The 21,411-nt window shown below is 40.2% G+C and overlaps 1 protein-coding gene across 2 annotated transcripts in view; it reads left to right on the top strand.

Moving 5' to 3' along the window:
• Positions 1–21,411, top strand: part of FGFR1 (fibroblast growth factor receptor 1) — a 126,706-nt gene that overhangs the window by 45,297 nt on the left and 59,998 nt on the right. Inside the window, exon 3 of one of the 2 annotated variants that reach the window (XM_082255092.1) lies at positions 20,418–20,681. The exons of the other annotated variant lie outside the window; for it this stretch is intronic. Coding sequence (XP_082111218.1) covers positions 20,418–20,681 — 264 coding nt within the window. The remainder of the gene's footprint in view (positions 1–20,417; positions 20,682–21,411) is intronic. 2 annotated transcript variants of the gene reach the window in all.

A 21,411-nucleotide genomic window follows, 5' to 3' on the forward strand; every position in this document is an offset into this window, starting at 1 on the left:
GCCATCTTCAGCCTGCTGGTGGGCTAGGAAGTGTCCAGCTTTTTTGTGTGCATTATCAAAGATCTGCTGGAAAGTGAATTCAAGGCTGAAAAGAGAACTAGCCAAAATCTGTAGTACTGAAGCAGTGCTGAACCACCGAAGGGATTGTCTGTATATAGTAAAAGTGTGGACCATAAGGCCCTGTGCAGTCATAATTCTTCCCTATATGATTCACATACACTTCAAATGCTATCTTTTTGGTAGCCTTGTGAGAAACGTGACACATCTTCTGAGACAGAATTGCTTCTTCTAGATTTATAAGGATGGACCCACTTGCCATGGCCCAGGGTCTGCTAATGTATTCATATGGTCCCACAAATAACCTAAATTAAGAGAGATATTTTCATCAAGGATTGCCAATATCCTTATGCAACAAGCTTGATGTTAATTCAACTGCATTTTGGCCTTTGATTACACACTACTTTTTGATGGCCAAATTATCAACAAGCAGTTTCCCTGTTGTTGAATGTGGATTAAAAGGTGTTATGTGGCTGAGTGCTTTCGCTTTTATTATGTGGGAAACTTCTGACCCCCATCCCGGTATCGAGGTTTTGGGATTAGGGTACCCACAGGCCTTTTTTGTATGCTTCAGGAAGTAGAAGGGAAAAATTTAACAAGGCCCTATTGGTGTTTCCATGGAAACCAGCCAGCGCCTGCTGCTTAGAGCCATTCACTACCTTTTGTCCTAGTTTGGCATTGTTTAGGGCCTTTATGGCTAACTCTCCATCAGCATCAGCTTAACTAAAGTTTTGCATCCCATGCTTTGCTGTATTTGCATTTGAAAGCAGCAATGTTTTTAACTTTTTTTTTTTTTCCTCCTTTTTTTTCACTTTAAACATGTTGTATTCGTTTCCCTTCGTGTTTTATTTTTTAGCATTCCTTCCACATGTGGTATGTACAGGTCTGCTTTTACTTTTCTCCTGATTTTTCTTCAAGCTTTTTCCGTGTGTGTGTGTGTGTGTGTGTGTGTGTGTGTGTGTGTGTGATTCTTTTTTTTTTATTATTATTTTGATTTAATCATTGCTGCATTAATTGCTTTTGTGTTAAAATGAAACCCTAAACTTTACAGTTTTTTTTTTTTAATTTACTCAAGACATCGTATTCACTCTAGGGAATGTTAAAACCATTAAAATTCTCTTCTACTTTTTTTTTAATGGAAATGTATTTCAGTTTATTAACTTGTCTTTGAGTAATTTGAAGAGTTTCACATTAAAGAAATGTGAATTTTTTTTTGTTTTTCACAAATCTGTGTGTGTAAACTATGCAAAGCAAGGCTCATTTTGCAACTTAATTTGGCAACAATTCAAAATTATTATTTATTCATTTTTTATTTTTTTGTGGTGACCACACACTTTTTTTTTTTTCTCATATCAAAATGAATTAATCAAAAAATCTGTAAACAATTGAAAAGCCCTAACTTCCCTTCTGATCTACTCTATTTGAGATGGGGTTGGTTGGAATATTATTGTTTTACCTTCTTCAGCAGCACTGAGATACTTTGATCAAAATACAATGGTATTCAAGAACAATCAGATTATATGGTGGAAACTGAGATGCGATCGCTAACCACATCTGATCGTAAGTTACTGACGTATCTTGACGATAGAAATGCTACACATAAAGAAGTGGTTATTGATCAAACAGTTTGTGGACAATGAAACTGCTTTTGCTATCAGAAGAGATCAACAGCCATAGAAATCAATAATTTATCAATGAGTGTATGGCCACCATAAGCCTATGCTAAACATTTAAAATTGGATTGTGGTAGTTTTTTCACACCAGCTCAGTTTTTAATCTTTTATTACAAATACTTATTTCTCAAGATGTCTTTTGTAACCAGGAAATGTCTTCAATAGAATTTTCTGACCTGTGTGAGTGGAGTGTACGCTGTCATTCTGATTTAATTTTTAACACTTTAGAAATGAAGGAGACGGAAGCGTGGAGCCATTTTTTTTGCAGATTGGGCTGACTGTTTGCCCCATGGAATTGAAAGGTTAACGTGGCTCTAAGATTTCATCTTGTTTTCTGCTACTTTGTTGGGAGGTCAAAGGGAGGAGGTAGAAAGGATTTAATTTCAAAGGAAATCTTATTTCCCACCTCAGAGAATCCAGCCACATTCACACAAAAGCTTCAAGCAGAAAACGGGGATGGAAAGGTGCATAAGTATCCAAGTAGATGATGTTGTATAGCTATCTAAGAATTTGTTACTTTAGCGCATCCAATCAAATTCAGCGTTTTGATTGACACTTGTCACTTTGGTGCTGTTAATAGGAAATACAGGCAACACTGGTTTTTAAGTCTTGCTGTTGGTTATTATAGACAGTTCTTTAACAAATCCACCCTAGTCAAATAACAGACCAGAACTGCAATTGTAGACCTCTGTATTTCTTACATGGAAGAAAAAAGTTCCTTTCTGTCATCTGAGAATTCTGAAAACATGGAATGCTGTGCAAACATTTTGGGAGCTCCTCTAGATCCTTAAGCTGGATACACACTATACAATTTTTTCTTTATTTTTCCTTTTAGATATACTAAAACCATATATTATAAGGTCAAACCTAAACCATTTCATTTGTATGCAGTCAGGCATTCCCTTGCACTACATAGTTCAAGGTAAATCTAACAACAAAAGTTGTATAGTGTGTATCCAGCTTGCCTCCTACACGCGTTCAGATAATCATACGAAAAAAGTCGCTTTCGACTTGATCGCACGATCACAACAGTACACAGCTTTCGACAGCCGATCACGACAGTTCGTCCAACAAAATCCGAAGGGACAAACATGAAAACTTCTGTCGTACGATAGCCTAGCGAACAACAATCGTTTAATTAGTACAGTATGCGTCCGCTAAAAATCGCTAAAAATCAATAAAGACCACGCATGATCAGAAACGCAAAAATAACCTGGCTGCCATTGTTTGTTTGTTTTTGTTTTTTGTAGCTACACAACCAGGAAGCTTTTCCAGAATCGTACGAAAAAAATCATATGCTAAATACGCATTGTTGAATTTGATATTAGTGTCCTGCAACAAAATGCGAACGATAAATAGCACGATTATCTGAACGTGTGTACGAGGCATTAGACCTGCCTTCAACCAAGGTAATTAATTAAAGTGGAGTTCCAGCTGTTTCTGCATTAATTAAAAGTCAGCAGCTAATAAGAGTGTAGCTGCAGACTTTTAATAAACACACTCAACCTGTCCCACGATCCAGCAATGCAGCCACCAGAACCCTCAGTTCTCTCCCTGGCACTGGCATCACTAGTGTGGGCACCCGGGTGTGACAGCTTGCAGCTTTACAACCAGGTACAGTGCGTGCACGAATCGCGCTGCACTTTCTGAATTGCTGGGATTTCTGCAATCTTCTGGGACCTGTGATGTGTCCCAGAAGATTGCAGGGAGGGGGACAGGGAGGGAGGCGGCCCAAGTGGAAGTGGGAAGCGGGTACCTGTCAAAACTAAGTACCCCCCCAAAAAAAAAAAAAAAAAGACATGCCAAATGGGCTAATTAAGGAGCAAGGCTGATGTAAAATTGAATTTACAAAGTTCAGAGTCTTGATGCGCTTATATATGATATCTGCTAGAAAGGAGGCAGAAGTTGGCCAATTGGCAACTCCTGTAAAAATATGGGACTGCAAACAAAGGTTATTAGGATGAGGAAGGTGGGCTGCAGAGAAGTTAAGAGGGGTTGGTGGAAGTTTGTCTGGAGCAATGGGTATGCAATTGAAGGCCAGACCCTTGGCTCAAATCATGCACTGGGGCCCAGGTTTAAGCTTGGGTTATAATACAAAAAAAGGTATCTGTAGTGAAGCCTCAGGTGGAAGTAAGTATATAAGTGCCCATGCGTACTCTGGACTGGGCTTTCCCCAATGCCACTTGGAAACCCTCCCAAAAAAGCAGTGAGATGCTGTTATGTCAATTTCAACCTTTAAAGTGTATTTTCACTTTTGCAGCCACATTCGAGAAGCCTATACTGTCTGTATTCCTATTCACAGCATACCTAAAATCATATAAAACATACTGCTTACCTTTTTCTAGTTGTTTTAATACAGGTGTGTACAGAGGGCTTTAAAGGCAGCTTGCAATGTGCAATTAGAGGACAGACTTTATTTTGTATGTTTCACATACAATGTACCACCCAAGCCTTGAGATATTTAACCCTTTGATAGGTTAGGCAGTGTGCGCATCAAGTTTACAATGGATAATGAGATCTGGCAGCATAGTGCAGACAGGGTTAATTTGGGTAAGCATTAGCTCCCCAGCCCCCCTTAACATTAATTAAAAAGGAAAAACAAGGTATTATTTTAAGCAAGCTAAAAGATGAGCAGCAGGTTCAAAATATTTGTTCTAGGTTATGGTATGTGAATATCAATAGGTAACAAATAAAAAGTAGGTGTTCTCCCAAGTTGGTTAAAGTGGAAATGCACTTTGTTTGCTCATGTGACCTTACTTAGCAGGTCACATCAGGGGGAGTGCACTGTAGCATTGCATGACCCCCCCCACCCGTTATGACCCCCATTTCTATGCTAGGTCCTCTCGCTCCCATTATGCATCCTAATTCTGGGACCGTTCCGTTAAACAGTCCACAAAGTTATTTCGTGTTGGGGCAGAATACCTTTACACCTAATGAATTGCTTTGACCAACATCTGTTTGTGTTTTTCTTTCTTTGAATTGTAAGATGTTGGATCTGCAGACAGGCTTTATATATAGAGCCTGATCCATTTATAAATGTTTTTCACACAACATTCCCCCAGGATTTACACCTTTTTCAATCCAATGTGTGAATCTTGGGTAGAATGTATAAATAGATACCAGTGTGTTATATAGAGATTTTGTACTCTTTACCCCTTCCTGTAAAGAACAGAGTTAAACATTATCAAACTCGGAGAGGGTAATGGTTGAGGATTCTTGTTATGTGCAAGCAAAGTTAATGAAGTATTATGGTGGTTAGTGAGACAGAAATCCTCTGCTTAATCAGCTGCTGTGATTAGGAGCTCATAAAGTGAAGTGCATTGCAGTTCAGGAATGTCATTATCACAAATGGGTATGGTGTACTGTATAGTATATTTTATGTTGTTTGTTTTTGTGACCCTGCACAGAGCTGTCAAACCCGGGTGTTGGTGTGCATTCCACATGTCAGAGCTGAAAAGGGTATTTGGCCCAAAGGAGTTTAAACACTATGTTTAAATAAGCAACCTACAGACATGGGAATTCATAGTTGCTGTACATATAGATGACCTGCTTTAACTGCAAAAGGTTTTATAAAGCTGGTCTTGTGATTTAGGAGCTCCTTGCCAGATAGCGTAGCCAGGTCGGAGTGACACCATCTTGTTTTATAATTAGGCAGCCCATGCATGGATCGAAAGTTGCTGAATCTGCCGAATTTTGATCCATGTTGGGGTGTCTTTAGTCAGGTTGAAAAAAGACGAGTCCATTTTGCTCAACCAGGAGGAGAAAAAAAAAAATGGAAATATAAATCCTATACCCACAGTTGATCCAGAGGAAAGTACAGTAAAACCTTGGTTTGAGAGTAACTTGGTTTGAGAGCGCTTTGCAAGACAAGCAAATTTTTTTTTTAAATTTTGACTTGATATACAAGCGATGTCTTGATATGCAAGTAGCGTCATGTCACAACTGGGTATAAAAGAGAAGAGAGGCGCCTCTAAGTGTAGCAATATGGTTACATTGAATGAAGGTTCAATATTTATCAGCTCACATGGTTGATGATTAAAACAGGCACATCTAAGTATGCAGGCATCCGGGGTAAAGCTTTCCACATAGACCATCCTCTGCACAGCCATCTTCATCATCCCTTCCACGCTGCGCTCCACGAGCGATTCAAAGTCTTGCTTTCAGATCACTCTACTGCAGAGTAGTCTTCCCAATCACAATTGCAGACTGACATCGGTGAGAGCCAGTGGTTCAGCAGATGGTCTATGTGGACAGCTTTACCCTGAATGCCTGCATACTTAGATGTGCCTCTTTAATCATCAACCATGCAAGTGGCTAAATGTTGTACCTTCATTAAATGTCCCCATACTGCTACACTTAGAGGTGCCTCTCTTCTCTTTTATACTCTGTAGCTCCTGCTGGATTTTGCTTCTAATCCCCTTGTGGAGGCTGCCATTTGTGGATGGACATTTTATGATGACACAACCTATCACATTGCTATAATCTTTTTATATGGACTATAAACTGAAAGACTTATGAATAAATGGTTGTGGAACGGATCATCTGAGTTTCCATTATTTCTTATGGGAAACTTTGCTTTGATATAAAAGTGCTTTGGATTACAAGCATGTTTCCGGAACGAATTATGCTCGCAATCCAAGGTTTTACTGTAAACCAAACCTATAAAGTATGGTTCAATTTGCTACAGGCAATCAGATATCCTCTGTATCAACAATCTCTAGTGTTATTACCTATAACTGTTTAATGTTGTGCATTTAGGAATGCATTCATCAATATTTTAAATCTATTGAGTTGGTCCGAACTAGTTCTTGACGGAGCATATTCCACATTTTCACAGCTCCTACTGTGAGGAAAGCTTTCTGTATGTGGAGTTTCTCTCCCCCCCCCCCCCCCCGGGCCTAAAGGGTGCTCCATTGTCATTTGTATGACCCTAAAGTGAATAGGGCTACCCTAAGTTTACTTTATGAACCACTTCTGTATTTATACATGGTGATCATATCCTCCCTTAAGGCTCCATTCACAACTGAGCATATAGTTTTCAGGCATTTTTTAGGGCTTTTAGCCAAGGTCCTCCATGTCTAGTATCACATTGGTTGCTCTTCTCTGTGCCTTTCCCAGTTCCCCAATATCCGTTTTATGAACTAGTGCTCAACATTGAACTGCATTTTTTTGTTCAGTTGTTCCACTGCAGTAATGGTGCTTGGTTACCAGTAATGCTGCTTGGTCACCAACCCACCGCCAGCCTGCTAATTATAATAATGGAGCCTACCCACTCTAATAGCACTCTGCTCATTCCTCCTCTGTGCTATATTGACAGAACTGTGCAATGCCCAGCCTGATTGGCTCTCGGTGCATCCTCGGAGTCTTTACAGGATTACATTGAGCCAATATACATTTATACTACATTGTTGAATTTAAAGTGGTAATAAACCACTAAAAAATTGGGCCCCTGCAGACTAATTTTGTAATGTGCGAGGATGCATCACAATATGACAAATTTACCTTTTTAAAGTGGATGTAAACCTAATTCATGAAATCTGACCAGGGCACATATATCGGTAGTGTTTACTTGTCTCTCTCTCTCAATCCCTTTCACACGAGCAGATCGATTGGGTCCGCCGGTCTGTTTTCAGGCAGACCCGATTGGGCCACCTATTGTCCTCTATGGGGAGGCGGATGACAGGGGACATGTGTCCACTGACACCCGCCTGGGATCCAATCCAACAAGATTAGCTGAAAACAGACGTATGGCGATACATTTGCTATCCGTCCAGCAGGTCAGATCTGATGACAATCGGATGGAAACGGATGCCTCAAAAAGAAGAGCAGACAGGACCGGTCATCTGCCTGCTCAGCAGAGCGCTCCCCTGCTAAGCAGGTGGACTCTGCTCTGATGGCTCCGCCCCATGTGAAAGGGGCCGAAGTCTCAGGTCTTTTTACTGCTCCATTCCTCTGTTATCAGCATGATAAATTCTGACAAGTTTTCTGACACAGGAGATCAAAGCAGCTGGAAATTTGTGTCGGGGTGGGTGCAAGAAGAGATTAGCAGAGAGCTTGTCTATTTACAGCACAGCTCTGCATGTTTCCTCCTTCTTCTGCCTATTTCATGCGGGGGGGGGGAGGGGGGTATGCCTTTCCTCCAATCAGCTGTCACACCATATATTCCAAGACTCCACACCCAGTGCTGATACAGGAAGAAAAACAATTTTAACACGATGTTCACTTTCTAATCCGTGTAGAAAGCTTAAGACAGCATATATACAAATACAACTTATTTAGGGAGATGTTTCATGTGTATCTGGGGCTGTTCACTTCACTGGGTATGTGTGAGGTCAACATCTCCTCCTTTAAAGTGAAGCTTTCCCGCAGTGCTCTGACAGAGCTTCCATCTTCACCCAGTCTTCCTTCCAGGTTTGCGGTCTTTGGCCATTTGAATGGCCAAGTTGGAATGATGATGGCCACTTCTGCGCATGCGCGCAGGATTCATGGCCACCGCACAGCGCTATAAATGGATGGCATGCAATCCCATCCATTGAGAGTGCAGTGCGCATGCACTAGTGACATCACTGGCTGCCACTAAAAGTAAATGTCTTCTAAACAATGCACTTATTATAGGCTTACCTGTAGATATAAATAGAGAAGCAGATTTTACTACCGCTTTACATGAAGATGTTTTAACCACCCAGAGATAAGTTGTAAATACTGGTTTGAAAAGGATTGGTGGTTGTAAGCATTTATAAAGCATTTAACAAGCTCTGAACTTCTATGAAGCCTAAAACCTTCTTTGGATAGTGCCTTGACATTGCTCAAGGTGATAATCCTTTGTCTAATAATTCCATCTCACCTTGCTGACATACTTGCCTTATAGCAGATGCAGGCTTGTGTACTAGTGGGCTTGTCAAACAAAGATTTTTAGCAAGTCTTAGCACTGCTGGGGTGCTTTTTGCTTTGGCTTTAGGAAGGCTGCTTTGAGAAAACATTATAAACCCTTTTTAAAATTGATGGTGTACAGAATATTATTTAATAAAAGCTAATATTAAAGCATGACTGTGTATAAAAGGCCTAAAAGCAAATGTTCACAGGCAAATGCATGCCGATCAATGCCAAATGTTTTCCTGAAATAAGGCGTATGTTGCACAAAGCTGCTTTTACAGGCATTTCAGCTTGAAGAAGCTTGTAGTTTTTTTTGGGCTATTTTGCACATTTTTATTGAGCTTCTTTAAACAGAAGCTATTTTATTTTTTTTTATAAATCCTCCTCTCTGTTCATTTTTTCCTATTCATTGTGTGTGTGCTTTTGAGCTTCTTTGAGCTTTTTCATGCTCATTCGTGCATTTTTGGGCACGTAAGCATCTTTTCTGCTCAAACGCCTCTCAAAAATGCGAGTTTGAGGGGTTTTTCTGCCTGTAAGAGCATATGCCTTAAAAAGCCATAGTGTGCATGGACACATTGCAGGGAGGTTCCAGGCAGAAAAAATAGGCTCCATTCACACCTGAGCGTTTCGTGGTCAGGCTGGATTTTTTTTTTCCAGGCGTCTTTTTTGCAGGTGTTTGGAAGCAGGCATTGACATCTAACAAAAACGCTTGTAATCTGACAAAAAAGAAGCTCATGTACTTTTTTGAGCTTCAGGCGTTCTGCTTCAGGTGACAAAACGCTCAGATGTGAACAGGGGCTATTGAAATTAATGGGATTTTGCTTGTTGGGCATTTTGAGACTGCAGAGACTAGCATTTTACAAGCTGAAATATGCTCTGTTGTGACCAGGGCCAAAAGCCTGTAGGACCTGCTTCTTTGAGCTTCAGTGTGCATTAGCCCTAATGGTTTAGGCTACGTTCACATGTGGATGTAGTGGATCGCGGGCAGAAATGCGGCCAGATTCCGGAAATCATTGCAAATGGCGGGACGCCTGTGCGATGCCCGTGATTTGCAATGGCACCCCAAACGCTGTGCGATGTTGCAGCGATTTCCACCTGCCAAATCGCGGTAACATCGCACAAAAGAAGCTCTTGTACCTTTTTTCACGATCCACTACGCCCACATGTGAACGTAGCCTTAATGCCTGAACACTTGATAAAGTAAACCATTCTCTACAGCATTGTACAATGTTGCTACATTTTTGGAGAGCATAGGGACACATTGTCACATAATGGCACTTTGTGAGATGTCCAGGAAGGATATACACACCTAAAAAAGTTTCAATTCTTTTATACTAGGAGACTCCTAGAAACTAATCCTGACTTGGCATGTAAAGCTGTATAGAGTTCTTTCCAGGGGCGATTCCTACGTAGTTCTGTATCTATACCTAGGAAGTCCTCTTAATATAAGATCCCCTAACAAGAAAACAAACACCTTGGATCAGATGTTCACATTTGCAAGTGAGGATTGTTCTCACCAATATAAGCCTGGAGGGCAGTTGTTTTAAACTAGTTAACTTTCAACTTATGCTGCACCACCCAAAACTAAACATATTGTTTTGTTTGGTGCAGTAAGAGATTCTTAACATGCTATCTGAGGCTTTGTCATGTGTTGCTGTAGGACTTAGGTTAACTAAATCTCAGGTTTTCCTATCACACGAGAAAAAGGTCTTTTGGCACAATGGTAAAAACTAGTGATAGACCAAAATCGTTTTTTTATTGCCGATACCGATATTTTGGTCATTGGATATCTGTATATTTTCGGACATTTAAAATTTTTATATATTTTTTTTATTTTTCACAGGTACTCTGGTGGAGGGATCTGGGGGTCTAAAAGACCTTAAAAGCATTTAAAACGCTAAGTTTGGCTTTTTTGAATGCTTGCATTTTTTTTAAATTTGCCACCGAGTACCAGGAAGTGATGTCATGACATCACTTCCGGGTTTTTTACATGGAGACCCCATCAGAGCCGAATGCGGCTTTAATTGGGTCTTCTCTTCAGCGGCCGTGCAGGTAGGATGCCCAGGTCTCCTGGTGGGACGGGAGACCCAGGCGGCGGGAGGGGGGGGGGGAGACGTCCCCTCCCGCTTCTTGTAATGACAGCTGAGCGGCTTCTCAGCCGCATTGGTTGTCATTCCAAGACAGCCGACCATCGGCTATGGACGCCGGTACCGGGTTGATACCTTTAGCTGCAGGCATCCCTCTGGTACATGCACTTTCCCGAAATATCGGCAATATCGGTAACCTCAGGGGCAGATTCCACTATATCAGGGAAAATGCATATCGGCCCTCGATATATCGGCATTGCCAATAATCAGTCGATCCCTAGTAAAAACCATCAATAAAGTGGCTGTATCTAAGGGCAACTTTGGAATCCCTCCCAAATTGACATATAGGAAATGCCACTTGGGCAAGAACGGGGTAGAAAAGGGGAGACCTTCAGCCATGCCCAAAAAGTTATTCAACAATCCTGTAAATAAAATGTAAATGTTTTTTATTAAAGTACACCTTAAAATAACTCCCAGGTACAGCTTGTCGGAAAAAAGTTGAAAAGCATTACAGATAATAAAATAAAAACCCTGCGTGTAGTAGAGCAACAAAAAACAAAGTGAATAGTAAATTGCCAAACACAAGGTGATTAGATCCCAATGATATGCATCCAGAGCCCCAACGCATTTCGACTTAGTCTACAGGGTGATGATAAATATTGGCACGAAATTAGAATTTATTATTTACAGTACATTAGAATTTATAATATAATGTTTTACTTTTAAATAGAATAGTTCATATTCCTATTGCACAGGTTCCTGGATATAGGCATATCTGTTATGGGTGCTGCAGCGATCACCAGCACACCATGGATCTTGCATAGCAGTCCAATAACAAACCTTTTTATTGCAAAAGGATCACATCAGGAGAAGTGCAACGTTTCAGAGGCACGCAGGACTCCTTTGTCAGGCATCACATGCCTGACGAAGAGGTCCTGCCTAGTTCTGAAACCTTGTACTTATCCTGATTGGATCCTTTCACAATGAAAAGTTTTTTTTGTTTTTTTGGACTATGCAAGATCCATGGTGTGCTGGTGAGTTGTAAGCAGTCTTTTGGCACAAACTCCCATTGTTCCATAAAAAGGTGGTTAGGTCCTTCTGTTCATGGACTGCTTGCCTTTAACAGAAGGATAACAAAGGTCATTGTTGCAGAAATAATACTGTAGAACATGAACAGAACAAGTGGTCAAACTCTTACAAAAGGTTAATAAAAAAAAGACAATGCTAGAAATGATGAAAGAAAGTATTTTGTTCAGTTCTGGAGAAGGATGCACATCCTTGTAACATGCTGGCCTTTTTTTCACTCTACCAATTGAACTTGACAAGAGACAAGAGTGCCTTGTTTCTTTTTTTTAATCCATCTATACCTAACCATGACTGTAACCTCTCTTGTAGGGTTTTGGGGCTTATTTTTACAATACTATGAGTAAAAAATATAAAGCAGCCATAGCCAGCGACATTTTGAAAACAGTGGTTGCCTTGTAGCAGCTGTTTCTTGGGTTCTGGAACAAGAATATAGATCAAGAAAGTCAAAGTGACTTCAGAAGACTTGATCTGCATACGTGTTCCAGAGGATCATCCAGAGGATCAAAGTACTGATTGGATCAAAGATTTGAAGCTCTATGGAGTTTACTACATGTTTTGGAATAAAACGTTTGGTTTGGATTTAAACATTTCAGTGTGGCGCTCTGAATCCTTGATCCTGCAATTTTACTGATTGCACCTGTGATTGGTATTGTCAAAATACTCCACTACTATTAGCCTGATGGAGTATCTGGGTGATGTCGGACCTCCGTGATAAACCTTGGGCAGAGTTGAATCCACTCGGGTCTCAGTGCCATTCAATCTACCATCCCAAGTATCCACAAGAGGAATAGAAGAATGCTAACATTTTTAGAAGGAGCAATGAACACTGCAATCTCCCATGTTTGTCTCCTGACAGGTCTCCTTTGCTTACTACCCAACAAAATGGCAGGATTTGGTGAGCGTTCTCTCATTTCTATAGAAACCTTTGGTTGGGCAAGAAACTGCTGAATAGACATGATTTATTTGACACAAGTATTTGTTCTTGCGTTTTTGATATCTGAATATATACTTCTATTGGGATTTTTAAACATTTTTGAGAGACTGTTGGCCAGGATGTTGATATTTGTAGTTTAATACATTTTCAGACTTCCTTCTAAACTTGTTTCTTATGGTTATGTCTGAATTCATGTTCTTCCCCAGGGGCGTAACTACAGGGGTTGCAGGGGTTGCGATTGCTACCGGGCCCCATGCTCCAGGGGGCCCAGTAGCAAACCAGTGGGTGAACTTCCAGGATTGCAAAAGTCACACTTGCGACCGGGCCCTGGCATTGCACCACTGTGGGGAGGCCCCAAGATTGCAGGAAGGGAGCCCACTGCAGAACTTGTGAAAGGATCCTGCTGCGGGACCGTAATAAAAGGCCATGCAATGAGAATAAAGAGCCCCAGGATTAGTGGGAAGAGCCCTGGGCTTGAAGGGAAGGGCCCCGGCCAGGGATCTGGGGGGGCCCTTCATGGTTTCTTGCATCGGGGCCCTGAAGGCTCTAGTTACGCCTCTGTTCTTCCCTGTACGGTGGTGGTATATGATTGCTACCTGATCGTCCAGTTTTGACAGGATAATAGACTCTCATATTAAACTTTTTATTGTAGGTTTTTTTTTTAAAATGCTTAACGGTGAAGTCTGGTTGTTACAGGTTACTGCTCATCTTAGCTTGGTTGCTGAACCAACGAATGGGCAGAACTCTGAAAAATAATTGATTTCGGAGGGGATAGTTGAGGGTGGGTTTAAAATGAAGTATTCTTAAGTGTGCTAGTCTTGGTCTGACTGTAACCCCTTGATACAAACCTCTTTAATCAACAACTGGCATAATCTTCGCACCCGATAATACAAGCTATTTATATGATTGAATTTTTCACAGGTATTTGTTCTCCAATTTAATATAACAAGCCAGGGGCAGGACTGAAATTAAATCCTCTTCTATGTCCATCTTGCCACCTGAGCATCATTATTCAAAGCTGTCGCCCCAGGCTAAAATTTGAGCTCTTAAGTTAATTTTTTCAGCAGCGCTCACCGTCACATGGGTAGGAACTGCAGATTAAATAAGGCTGCTCGCCTCAGTTCTCGGCAGACTTGCAATTGGCAATAACCAAAATCGTACGCTCATGTAACATCATCTCAGAAGCACTGGCATTTAATTTCATTATTAGCAAATCATAACATTGCCACCTTACCAGCCTAACCTTTTGTACAGGGCTTTTCTTGTAATTGGCCCCATTAGTGGTGTAAAAGGGCTATTCTTTCTACTGGCTGATGCTTTATGGCCATATAAAGCTGCATAAAGAACAGAAGCTGCATCTGTCAATCTTAGAGGCTTCTTTGGAGGAAGCACACAGTGAGCTGTTAAAATGCTAAACAGAGCAGATTGAGTACTTACCTTTTAAAAAAGAAAAGATTGCTTAGCAACGTGTTTCCTCATTAAAGCTTCTTTTTACTGATGCGTCTTTCAAGAGGATCAATACATTGTTTTTTTTTTTTTTTTTTTTTTTTTAATTCTGTTTAACACAGACGGCAAATTTTACAATCTCAATTATAATTTTATTTTTAAAAGTTTTGTCTTAATTCATGTGTTGTAATGGCTCTTTTTGTCTTTGTATAAACTTTTGTGCTCATTTGCATGCTTGTAAATGCCTGAGGCCAAAAGGAACAATATGGAACAAACTTTGTTTTCCTTTTTCCTGTACAGTCACAGAAAAATCCTACTTTTTCTTGTCTGTGAGAAATTAGCATGGCACTACGCTGTGCTAGATCAAAGGCAATCATCTTATGTTTATGAATTCCTTTAAAGGGTTTTATGCCCATAACAGTTTGTCCAGACTGTGTGATTAGATCTCTGCATTATGCAGATTTTTTTTTTAGACCAGTGTCTGTAATTGCTTAGTGATAAGACTGGTGCAGGGGTAAGCTCATTGACCATTGCAGGAACATGCAAGTTAGTAATAATGAATATGGTCATTAATATACAAATCTTTAGAAAAGCATTTCTTTAACTTTTTTAGCTTCTGCCTTGTTTTTAAGAAAAGCTTTGGGGGGGGGGGGTGAATATACTTACCTTGTGATGCTCTAATGTGTAAGTAGTACCCAGGTTCTGTGGCCCAGCCGGTCGATTGGATAGTGGTGGGCTAGTCATTGGTATAAGCTCTGGGTCACTACAAGCAACTATGGATGCTGGCCATTGTTTGCTCATTAAAGCACCCCTCTATACTGGGAACTTATGGCTCTTCAGAGGAGAGAAGACAATTTTTTATCTTTTTTTTTTGTCCCTAATTTACTTTAGGGAGGGCTCAGCTAAGTTTTTTTTTTTTTTTTTTTTTTAAATCTTTCTTGACCACATAACCCAAAATCTTCTGAAAAAGAAAAAAAAATATGGGGTACACCTACTTTTAGGACTTGCATATGGCCAACCCTCTCCAACTAAAGTAGAATTATAGGCAAAACATTTTTTTTTTTTCCCATTCTGGATAGAGCATGGAAGGGGTATAACCCGTTTTTTTTTTTTTTTTTTTTTTTTCCCCCCTGTCTTCCATTGCGGAGATTTCCCTTCACTTCCTGTCCAATAGCCAGCCAAGAAATGAGGAAATCCCTGCAAATTAAAGAGGAAGTAAAGCTTCCTTTGTACCTATAGGTAAACCTATAGTAAGGCTTACCTATAGGTACTGTAAATATCTCCTAAACATGTACCGTTTAGGAGATATTTATATTGCATGCAGCCAGTGACATCACTGGCACATGCGCTCTGAAGGAACGGCTGCCGTGCCATTCCTTTAGAGCCATGGGCTGTGAACGGCAGCTCCCGTGTTCATGCGCAGAAGTGACGTCATCGCGGCTCCAGCCAATCAAATGGCCAGAGGACGTGAATCTGGAAGGAAGATGGGTGAACATGTCTGCCGTGTCAGCGGTTGCAGGCACCGCTGCAGGAGCTTTGTTCCAAGGTAAGTATTTCATAATGAGCTAGTATGCGACGCATACTAGCTCATTATTCCTTTTCTTTCAGGTTTTTATTTTTTTCATTGGAGGTTTACAACCTCTTTAAGGGAATTCCTTGGGCACCCCCAGGTCACTAGAACTAGTGTTCGCATTGGAAGATTTCCCCTCTATTACTTTTGGGGGATAACCCAAAATTTGGGATTTTCTTTTTACTTTCAATGATAATAGTATATAGGACAAATGGAGAGGGTGAATCTCCTTAAGAGGGTACAGACAGCATCAAAAACGGACAAGCAATCGAATCCATCTGCGCTTTATCCAAAACAAAGAAAAAAAAAAAGTTTTGCCTTTAGTAATTTAAGAACGTCAGTAACTGAATTGGGAACATAAAAAGGTTTTGCGTCGCAAAAAGAGGAAGTTAATTGAAATATCTTTGGCAGGACACAGGCTGGTAAAAATTGCCTAATAGGGGTTTTTAAAGTGGTTGTAAACCCACTTTGTTGACATTTACCTATAGGTAAGCCTATACTAAGTCTTACCTATAGGTGCTATAAATATCTTCTAAACATGCACGGTTTAGGAGATATTTACAGTGCATGCAGCAGATGACGACATCGGTGCATGCGCTCTGAAGGAATGGCCACTGTGCCGTTCCTTCAGAGCCCAGTGCTGTGAGTGGCGGCTCCCGCGCGCATGCGCGGGAGTGATGTTATCGCTCCTCCGGTCAATCAGATGGCCGGAGGACGCGATCCAGGAAGCAGGGCGGCCGAACATGTCGGCCGTCCTGTCAGCACTGCGGGGGTTTCGTTTTTAGGTAAGTACTTCATAATGAGCTAGTATGCGATGCATACTAGCTCATTATGCCCTTTTGTCTTTACAGGTTTTTTTTTTCACATTTTTTTTTTCAGCAGGTTTACTTCCTCTTTAAGAGAGAGTGACTCTTTTTAAGCAGAACTCCAGCCTTACCCTTCAGTCTTGCACAATTGTACAGGATCTTCTTCTGTACTGAGATTGCTTACTTATTTCACTGCTCACTGTGAGCTTTGCAGTTTGGATTAGAAACTGCAGCAAGTCAGATAGAACCTGATTCATGCTGCAGGAAATCCAGAATCCTCTTTTCCTCCTTTTTTTTTTTTCCTCCCCAGCCTTTAGGACCGGCCTGTTTTAGTCATTTGATTTCAGCTCTTTCAATCATGAAGGCTCAGCGTCGCATCCGAGTGTCACCTAGGGCAAGTAATGCCCACCAATCCCTACTGACATCCACCCATCATGACATTTTGATATTTTCATAACTCCTCCCAAGAGCCAGCCCACTCCTTGCATCAGGATTGAGTAGTACTGGAGCGGGGTGCTGTGATGTTTTCAGGAAGCTATGTATTGCACCCTTCCTATACCCCCCCCCCCGCATTGCATAGAGGAGTAGATTTGAAGTGATGACCTCTAAAATAAGGTTTGCTATGAAAATAGGTTTTATTAAAAATAAATGTCATTAGCATGTTGATGAGGGGAGGGAGGGGGTAAACCAGGGAATGTAAAATAGAAGCAGCTCAAGCTTCATCTCTTAGGGCATAGTTGATCGTAACCTTTTAGTTCTACTCATTACAGATTGTTAGTCACCACTTGACTAAACTTTGCCTCTGTCATGAAAGAATACTTAGTACTACTGATTCATAGCTGGACTCCGTCCTATGCTGGGGAGGTTTATAAAAGTTATGATCAAAGGTCACATTAATCAGCTCATCTTAGAGCCAAACTTTACATAATTTTACTGCTAGAAAAAAATAGCTTCATTCCTTTCACAAAGTTTCACATATTTTCATAAGTTTACTTGCCATTATTCATTCTCAAGCTACGGTAATAAATTTCCAGAATGCGTTGCTGCTGTACTACTACAGCATTTGTTTGATGACTCTGCTCAGAGAAGCACAAGTCTCTATTTCCATTTATGACAAATGTATTAAACCAATGTAGGATATCTATTTGTTTAATTTTAATTAAATGGCTCAGGAAATATATTTGGAATTGAAATGATAGATAAAGAGTACCAAACCTATGATACCAAGCCATATGTAAAAAGGGCTTAAGTGGCTGTAAACCTTAGCCGTGAAAACTGAACAAAAGCATATCCTTCTATAGTAGTGTGTACTTGTCTCAATTAGGAGCACAAATTTTCCTGACACCAAGAGAAAAATGGTGGCGGGAGGGATGGTCAGCTGATTGACAGCCTCAGCTCTGTTCCTGTGTGTTGTGTGGAGGGGGGTGTGTCTCTTCCCTCCAATCAGCTGTCAAAGTTCTCCTCCCTGAGCTCTGCAGGGTGTAACTTCAGCTCTCCGCCCTTTTTTCTTTCTTTTTTTTTTTTTTTTCTGACCTCTCAGACAAGCTTTATAAATTCTGGACTTTGAACAGATGTAAAGAGAGGACTGCAGATATAGAGGTACAACTTGTGTATGAGGATTTGTTTCATCTCTATGTATCACTTGAGGCCAGGTCACTTTACTGGGTATATGTAAGGGTTTACAACCACTTTAAGTGAGGGGAAGTGATACAATGCATATATTGCTTTCTATGGCCTTGTTCAGTAAACTTCTTGTGTGTGTCTCAGGAAGGGACCTCTGTACTCTGCAGGTCATGGGTAGCATTTGTCAGTTGATGTTTACTTATATGTGCTTAATTGGCGAGGCCTTACAAATATAATGCATTTTTCTTCCGGTGTGTCCAAGAATTGTTTACATGGCCTGAGTGGCCCTTTCCTTATCTTTGACATTGATAAGGAGAGTGCAAGAAAAAAAAAACGATTTCCTTTTGTAGAGACTCAAACTGCAGGTCATTATGGTCTTTTCTAGCTAGTGAAATGTATTTATTTATTTTTTTTATGCTTCATCCTTCTATCATTTGATCACTTTTATTAGGATTATGTATAGCTGCTAGGTATCCGTGCATGGCCTTAAAGGAGTCAAAGTTCACATGCTGTTCAGATACCCGTAAGATTTAAAGAGGGTAGGAAAACCTAGGGAAAAAGGTACATTGTATAGCCCCTGGAAACTTCAATATAAATAATCACTTATGATTGTCTTGTCATTTGCCTTTTTTTTTTTTTTTTTTTTTTTTTCTTCCAAAATGATTGACCACTACCCTGTTCAAAGCTTAAATTTTGAGTGATTTACATTTTTTTTGTAAATTGTTCTTTTTGAAATTATATGTATGTTAAACCAAAGCCTCAGTCAGATTTTTTTTTTCCTTGCTGTTTGTGTCTCTAGTGGGAAGATTCGCTCTTATCTGATTATTATGTAGTGATTTATACAGCGCCGTCAGTTTACGCAGCGCTTTACAACTTCAGGGTAAACAGTACAAATACAATACACTTTAATACAGTAGGAATCAGAGGGTCCTGCTCGTTAGAGCTTACAATCTAAGAGATGATTATTGCCTCTGGTAGTGCAAGTGATGCAAAATTCTAAATGTTAGTGTTGTCACCAAAACAGTAGGTGAGGGGAAATCTTCCAGTATGGATATATGTTCCAGTGATTTCCCCTCGCCTTTGAAAACTGTTTCTGTTTTGTCTCTGGGGCAGGAAATGAATCTAATGGGACACAGACAGCAAAATTGAATAATTTTAAATGAAAAAAAAAAAAAAAAAAACCTGACGGCACTTAATCATTACCTACCCTCTTTAAAATTATTTTTTTAAAATTTGATTTCTAATGCTGGTGGGTGCGTTACTTTTTGGAATTGTTTTAATGTTTACATTGCTTTGCTACTATGTTAACCAGTTCTTGGATATTTTGTGCCATGGGCAATTGCTATGATAGACCGCTATAAATAATATGCTCATTGGATAATAATTTTAATAAACACTAACCCTTTGAAGCTTGGCTTTCAACCTGTTCTTCACCCATGAAGCACCTGCATAGTCAGCCTTTTTTTTTTTTTTTTTTTTTTAGTTGAGGTTTTAGAAGAATAGTCCCACTGTAGGGATTTTTATTCGAAGACCCACATCAACTGTTTTTAAGGCCATTCTGTTATAAACATGGATCTCAAGTAATCTTAAAAACGTTCCTGTTTTTGATCAAATATACTGAGACCGTGACTCTCTAAAGAGGTTTCCACCTGAATTTTTTTATAGGTTGGAAAAATACACCTACACTTTCTACTGTGCCCATCATCCCTGATCTAGCACTTTTGTAGTCCTATACTATGTACACACGTTTAGGTCCTTTAGGGCTACTGTGCCACATGTCTGAAGATTCCCCATCCGCTAGGAGATAACTGTCTGAGATATAATGCAGACAGATCACCTAAATCAGAATTATATACAGAGACATTCCTATGGCCATCTAATATTTTAACACCCCTCAAGCCCTTCTCCATCTAAAATATGCAGTATAGATACTAGTTGTGAAACTTAACTTAAAGTACATGCAGTGCCTGGTAGAACATTTTTGGTTATAGGCCACCTCAAGGACTTTCAATGTTCAGGCCATCTTTCATTCAATATTATTTGAAGGATAACCTGACTGTGGGTAATCGGAAACCTCGTAGACTTTGGGAATTCATATATTTTAACTATATAAGATTGCATTCATGCAATACAAATATAATTCACTTTACTTGTCCAGTCCCACCTAGTTACCATGAGCCACCTGTGCTCACCAGACTTAGAAATAAAGGCCTCCCTAATTTTTTTTTTTTAATTCGGATTTATTTCTTTGTTCCCACTTAGTTGGCCAAGCAGCCAAACCAGAAATGGAATCGTATTTGGCTCGCCCTGGAGACTCGCTAGTTTTACAGTGCAGGCTTCGAGAGGATGTTCAGAGCATCAGCTGGGTGAAAAACGGAGTTCAGCTTTCGGAAACTAACCGCACGCGCATAACAGGGGAAGCGATCCAGATTCTCAACGCAGGGCTGGAGGATTCTGGGTTGTATGTCTGTGTCACTAGCGGCCCGTCTGGATCTGATACCGTGTTGTTCAGAGTTAACATATCAGGTTTGTAGCTGCTGTTCCCCTGATTGTGAAACCATATAATGCTGTTTCTATTTGGAGGAAAAGCTTGTTTAAACCTAATGTTCCTTTACAGAAAGAGAGATCTGGCAGAAATTACAGGTATATGCAATGGTCTGCAGAACTTTTGAAATTGCATTGCACACAATAGCTTTATATGGGTTTGGAGATTTCTAGACTTGCACACAATAGCTTTATATGGGATGGGAGATTTCTAGACTGAGTGCCCTCATTCCAGCTCCTGATTTCTTCTAAAGGTTCCAGGATAGCATTTAACCAGGGCTGCAGTAGCTGCTGTCAAAGCTGTGGCTAGTAGGTCAGATATAAAATCTTCCATACATTTTATGAAAAAATATTACAGTAATATTAAACCAAACATGGAAAATTCTAAATGAGTGTCTGATTTATATAAACAACTGGGGGGTTACCTTTAGTGCAAACTGTATGTCAAACCTATTAGTAGGTCCAGAGAAACAGGCAATTGAAGTTATAAGCAGAGCTCAACCTCTTCTGCTTACCCCCCTCCTTTTCCTACTACCCAGGCCTTCCAGTGGGTGGCAGGAAGGGGTGGTATCAAGCGTGACATTTGCAGGTAAAGTAGAGACTTGAATGTAATTTATAATTGGCTATCTCTCTGGATCTTGGGATTGATGAAACATAGAATTTTCAATTTAGGTAACCTCTGCTTGAACACTTTATCGTCATAAGCTCAGTC

The sequence above is a fragment of the Pelophylax lessonae genome (genome assembly GCF_965119305.1).
Source record: "Pelophylax lessonae genome assembly, chromosome: 4".
Classification (NCBI taxonomy): Eukaryota; Metazoa; Chordata; class Amphibia; order Anura; family Ranidae; genus Pelophylax; species Pelophylax lessonae.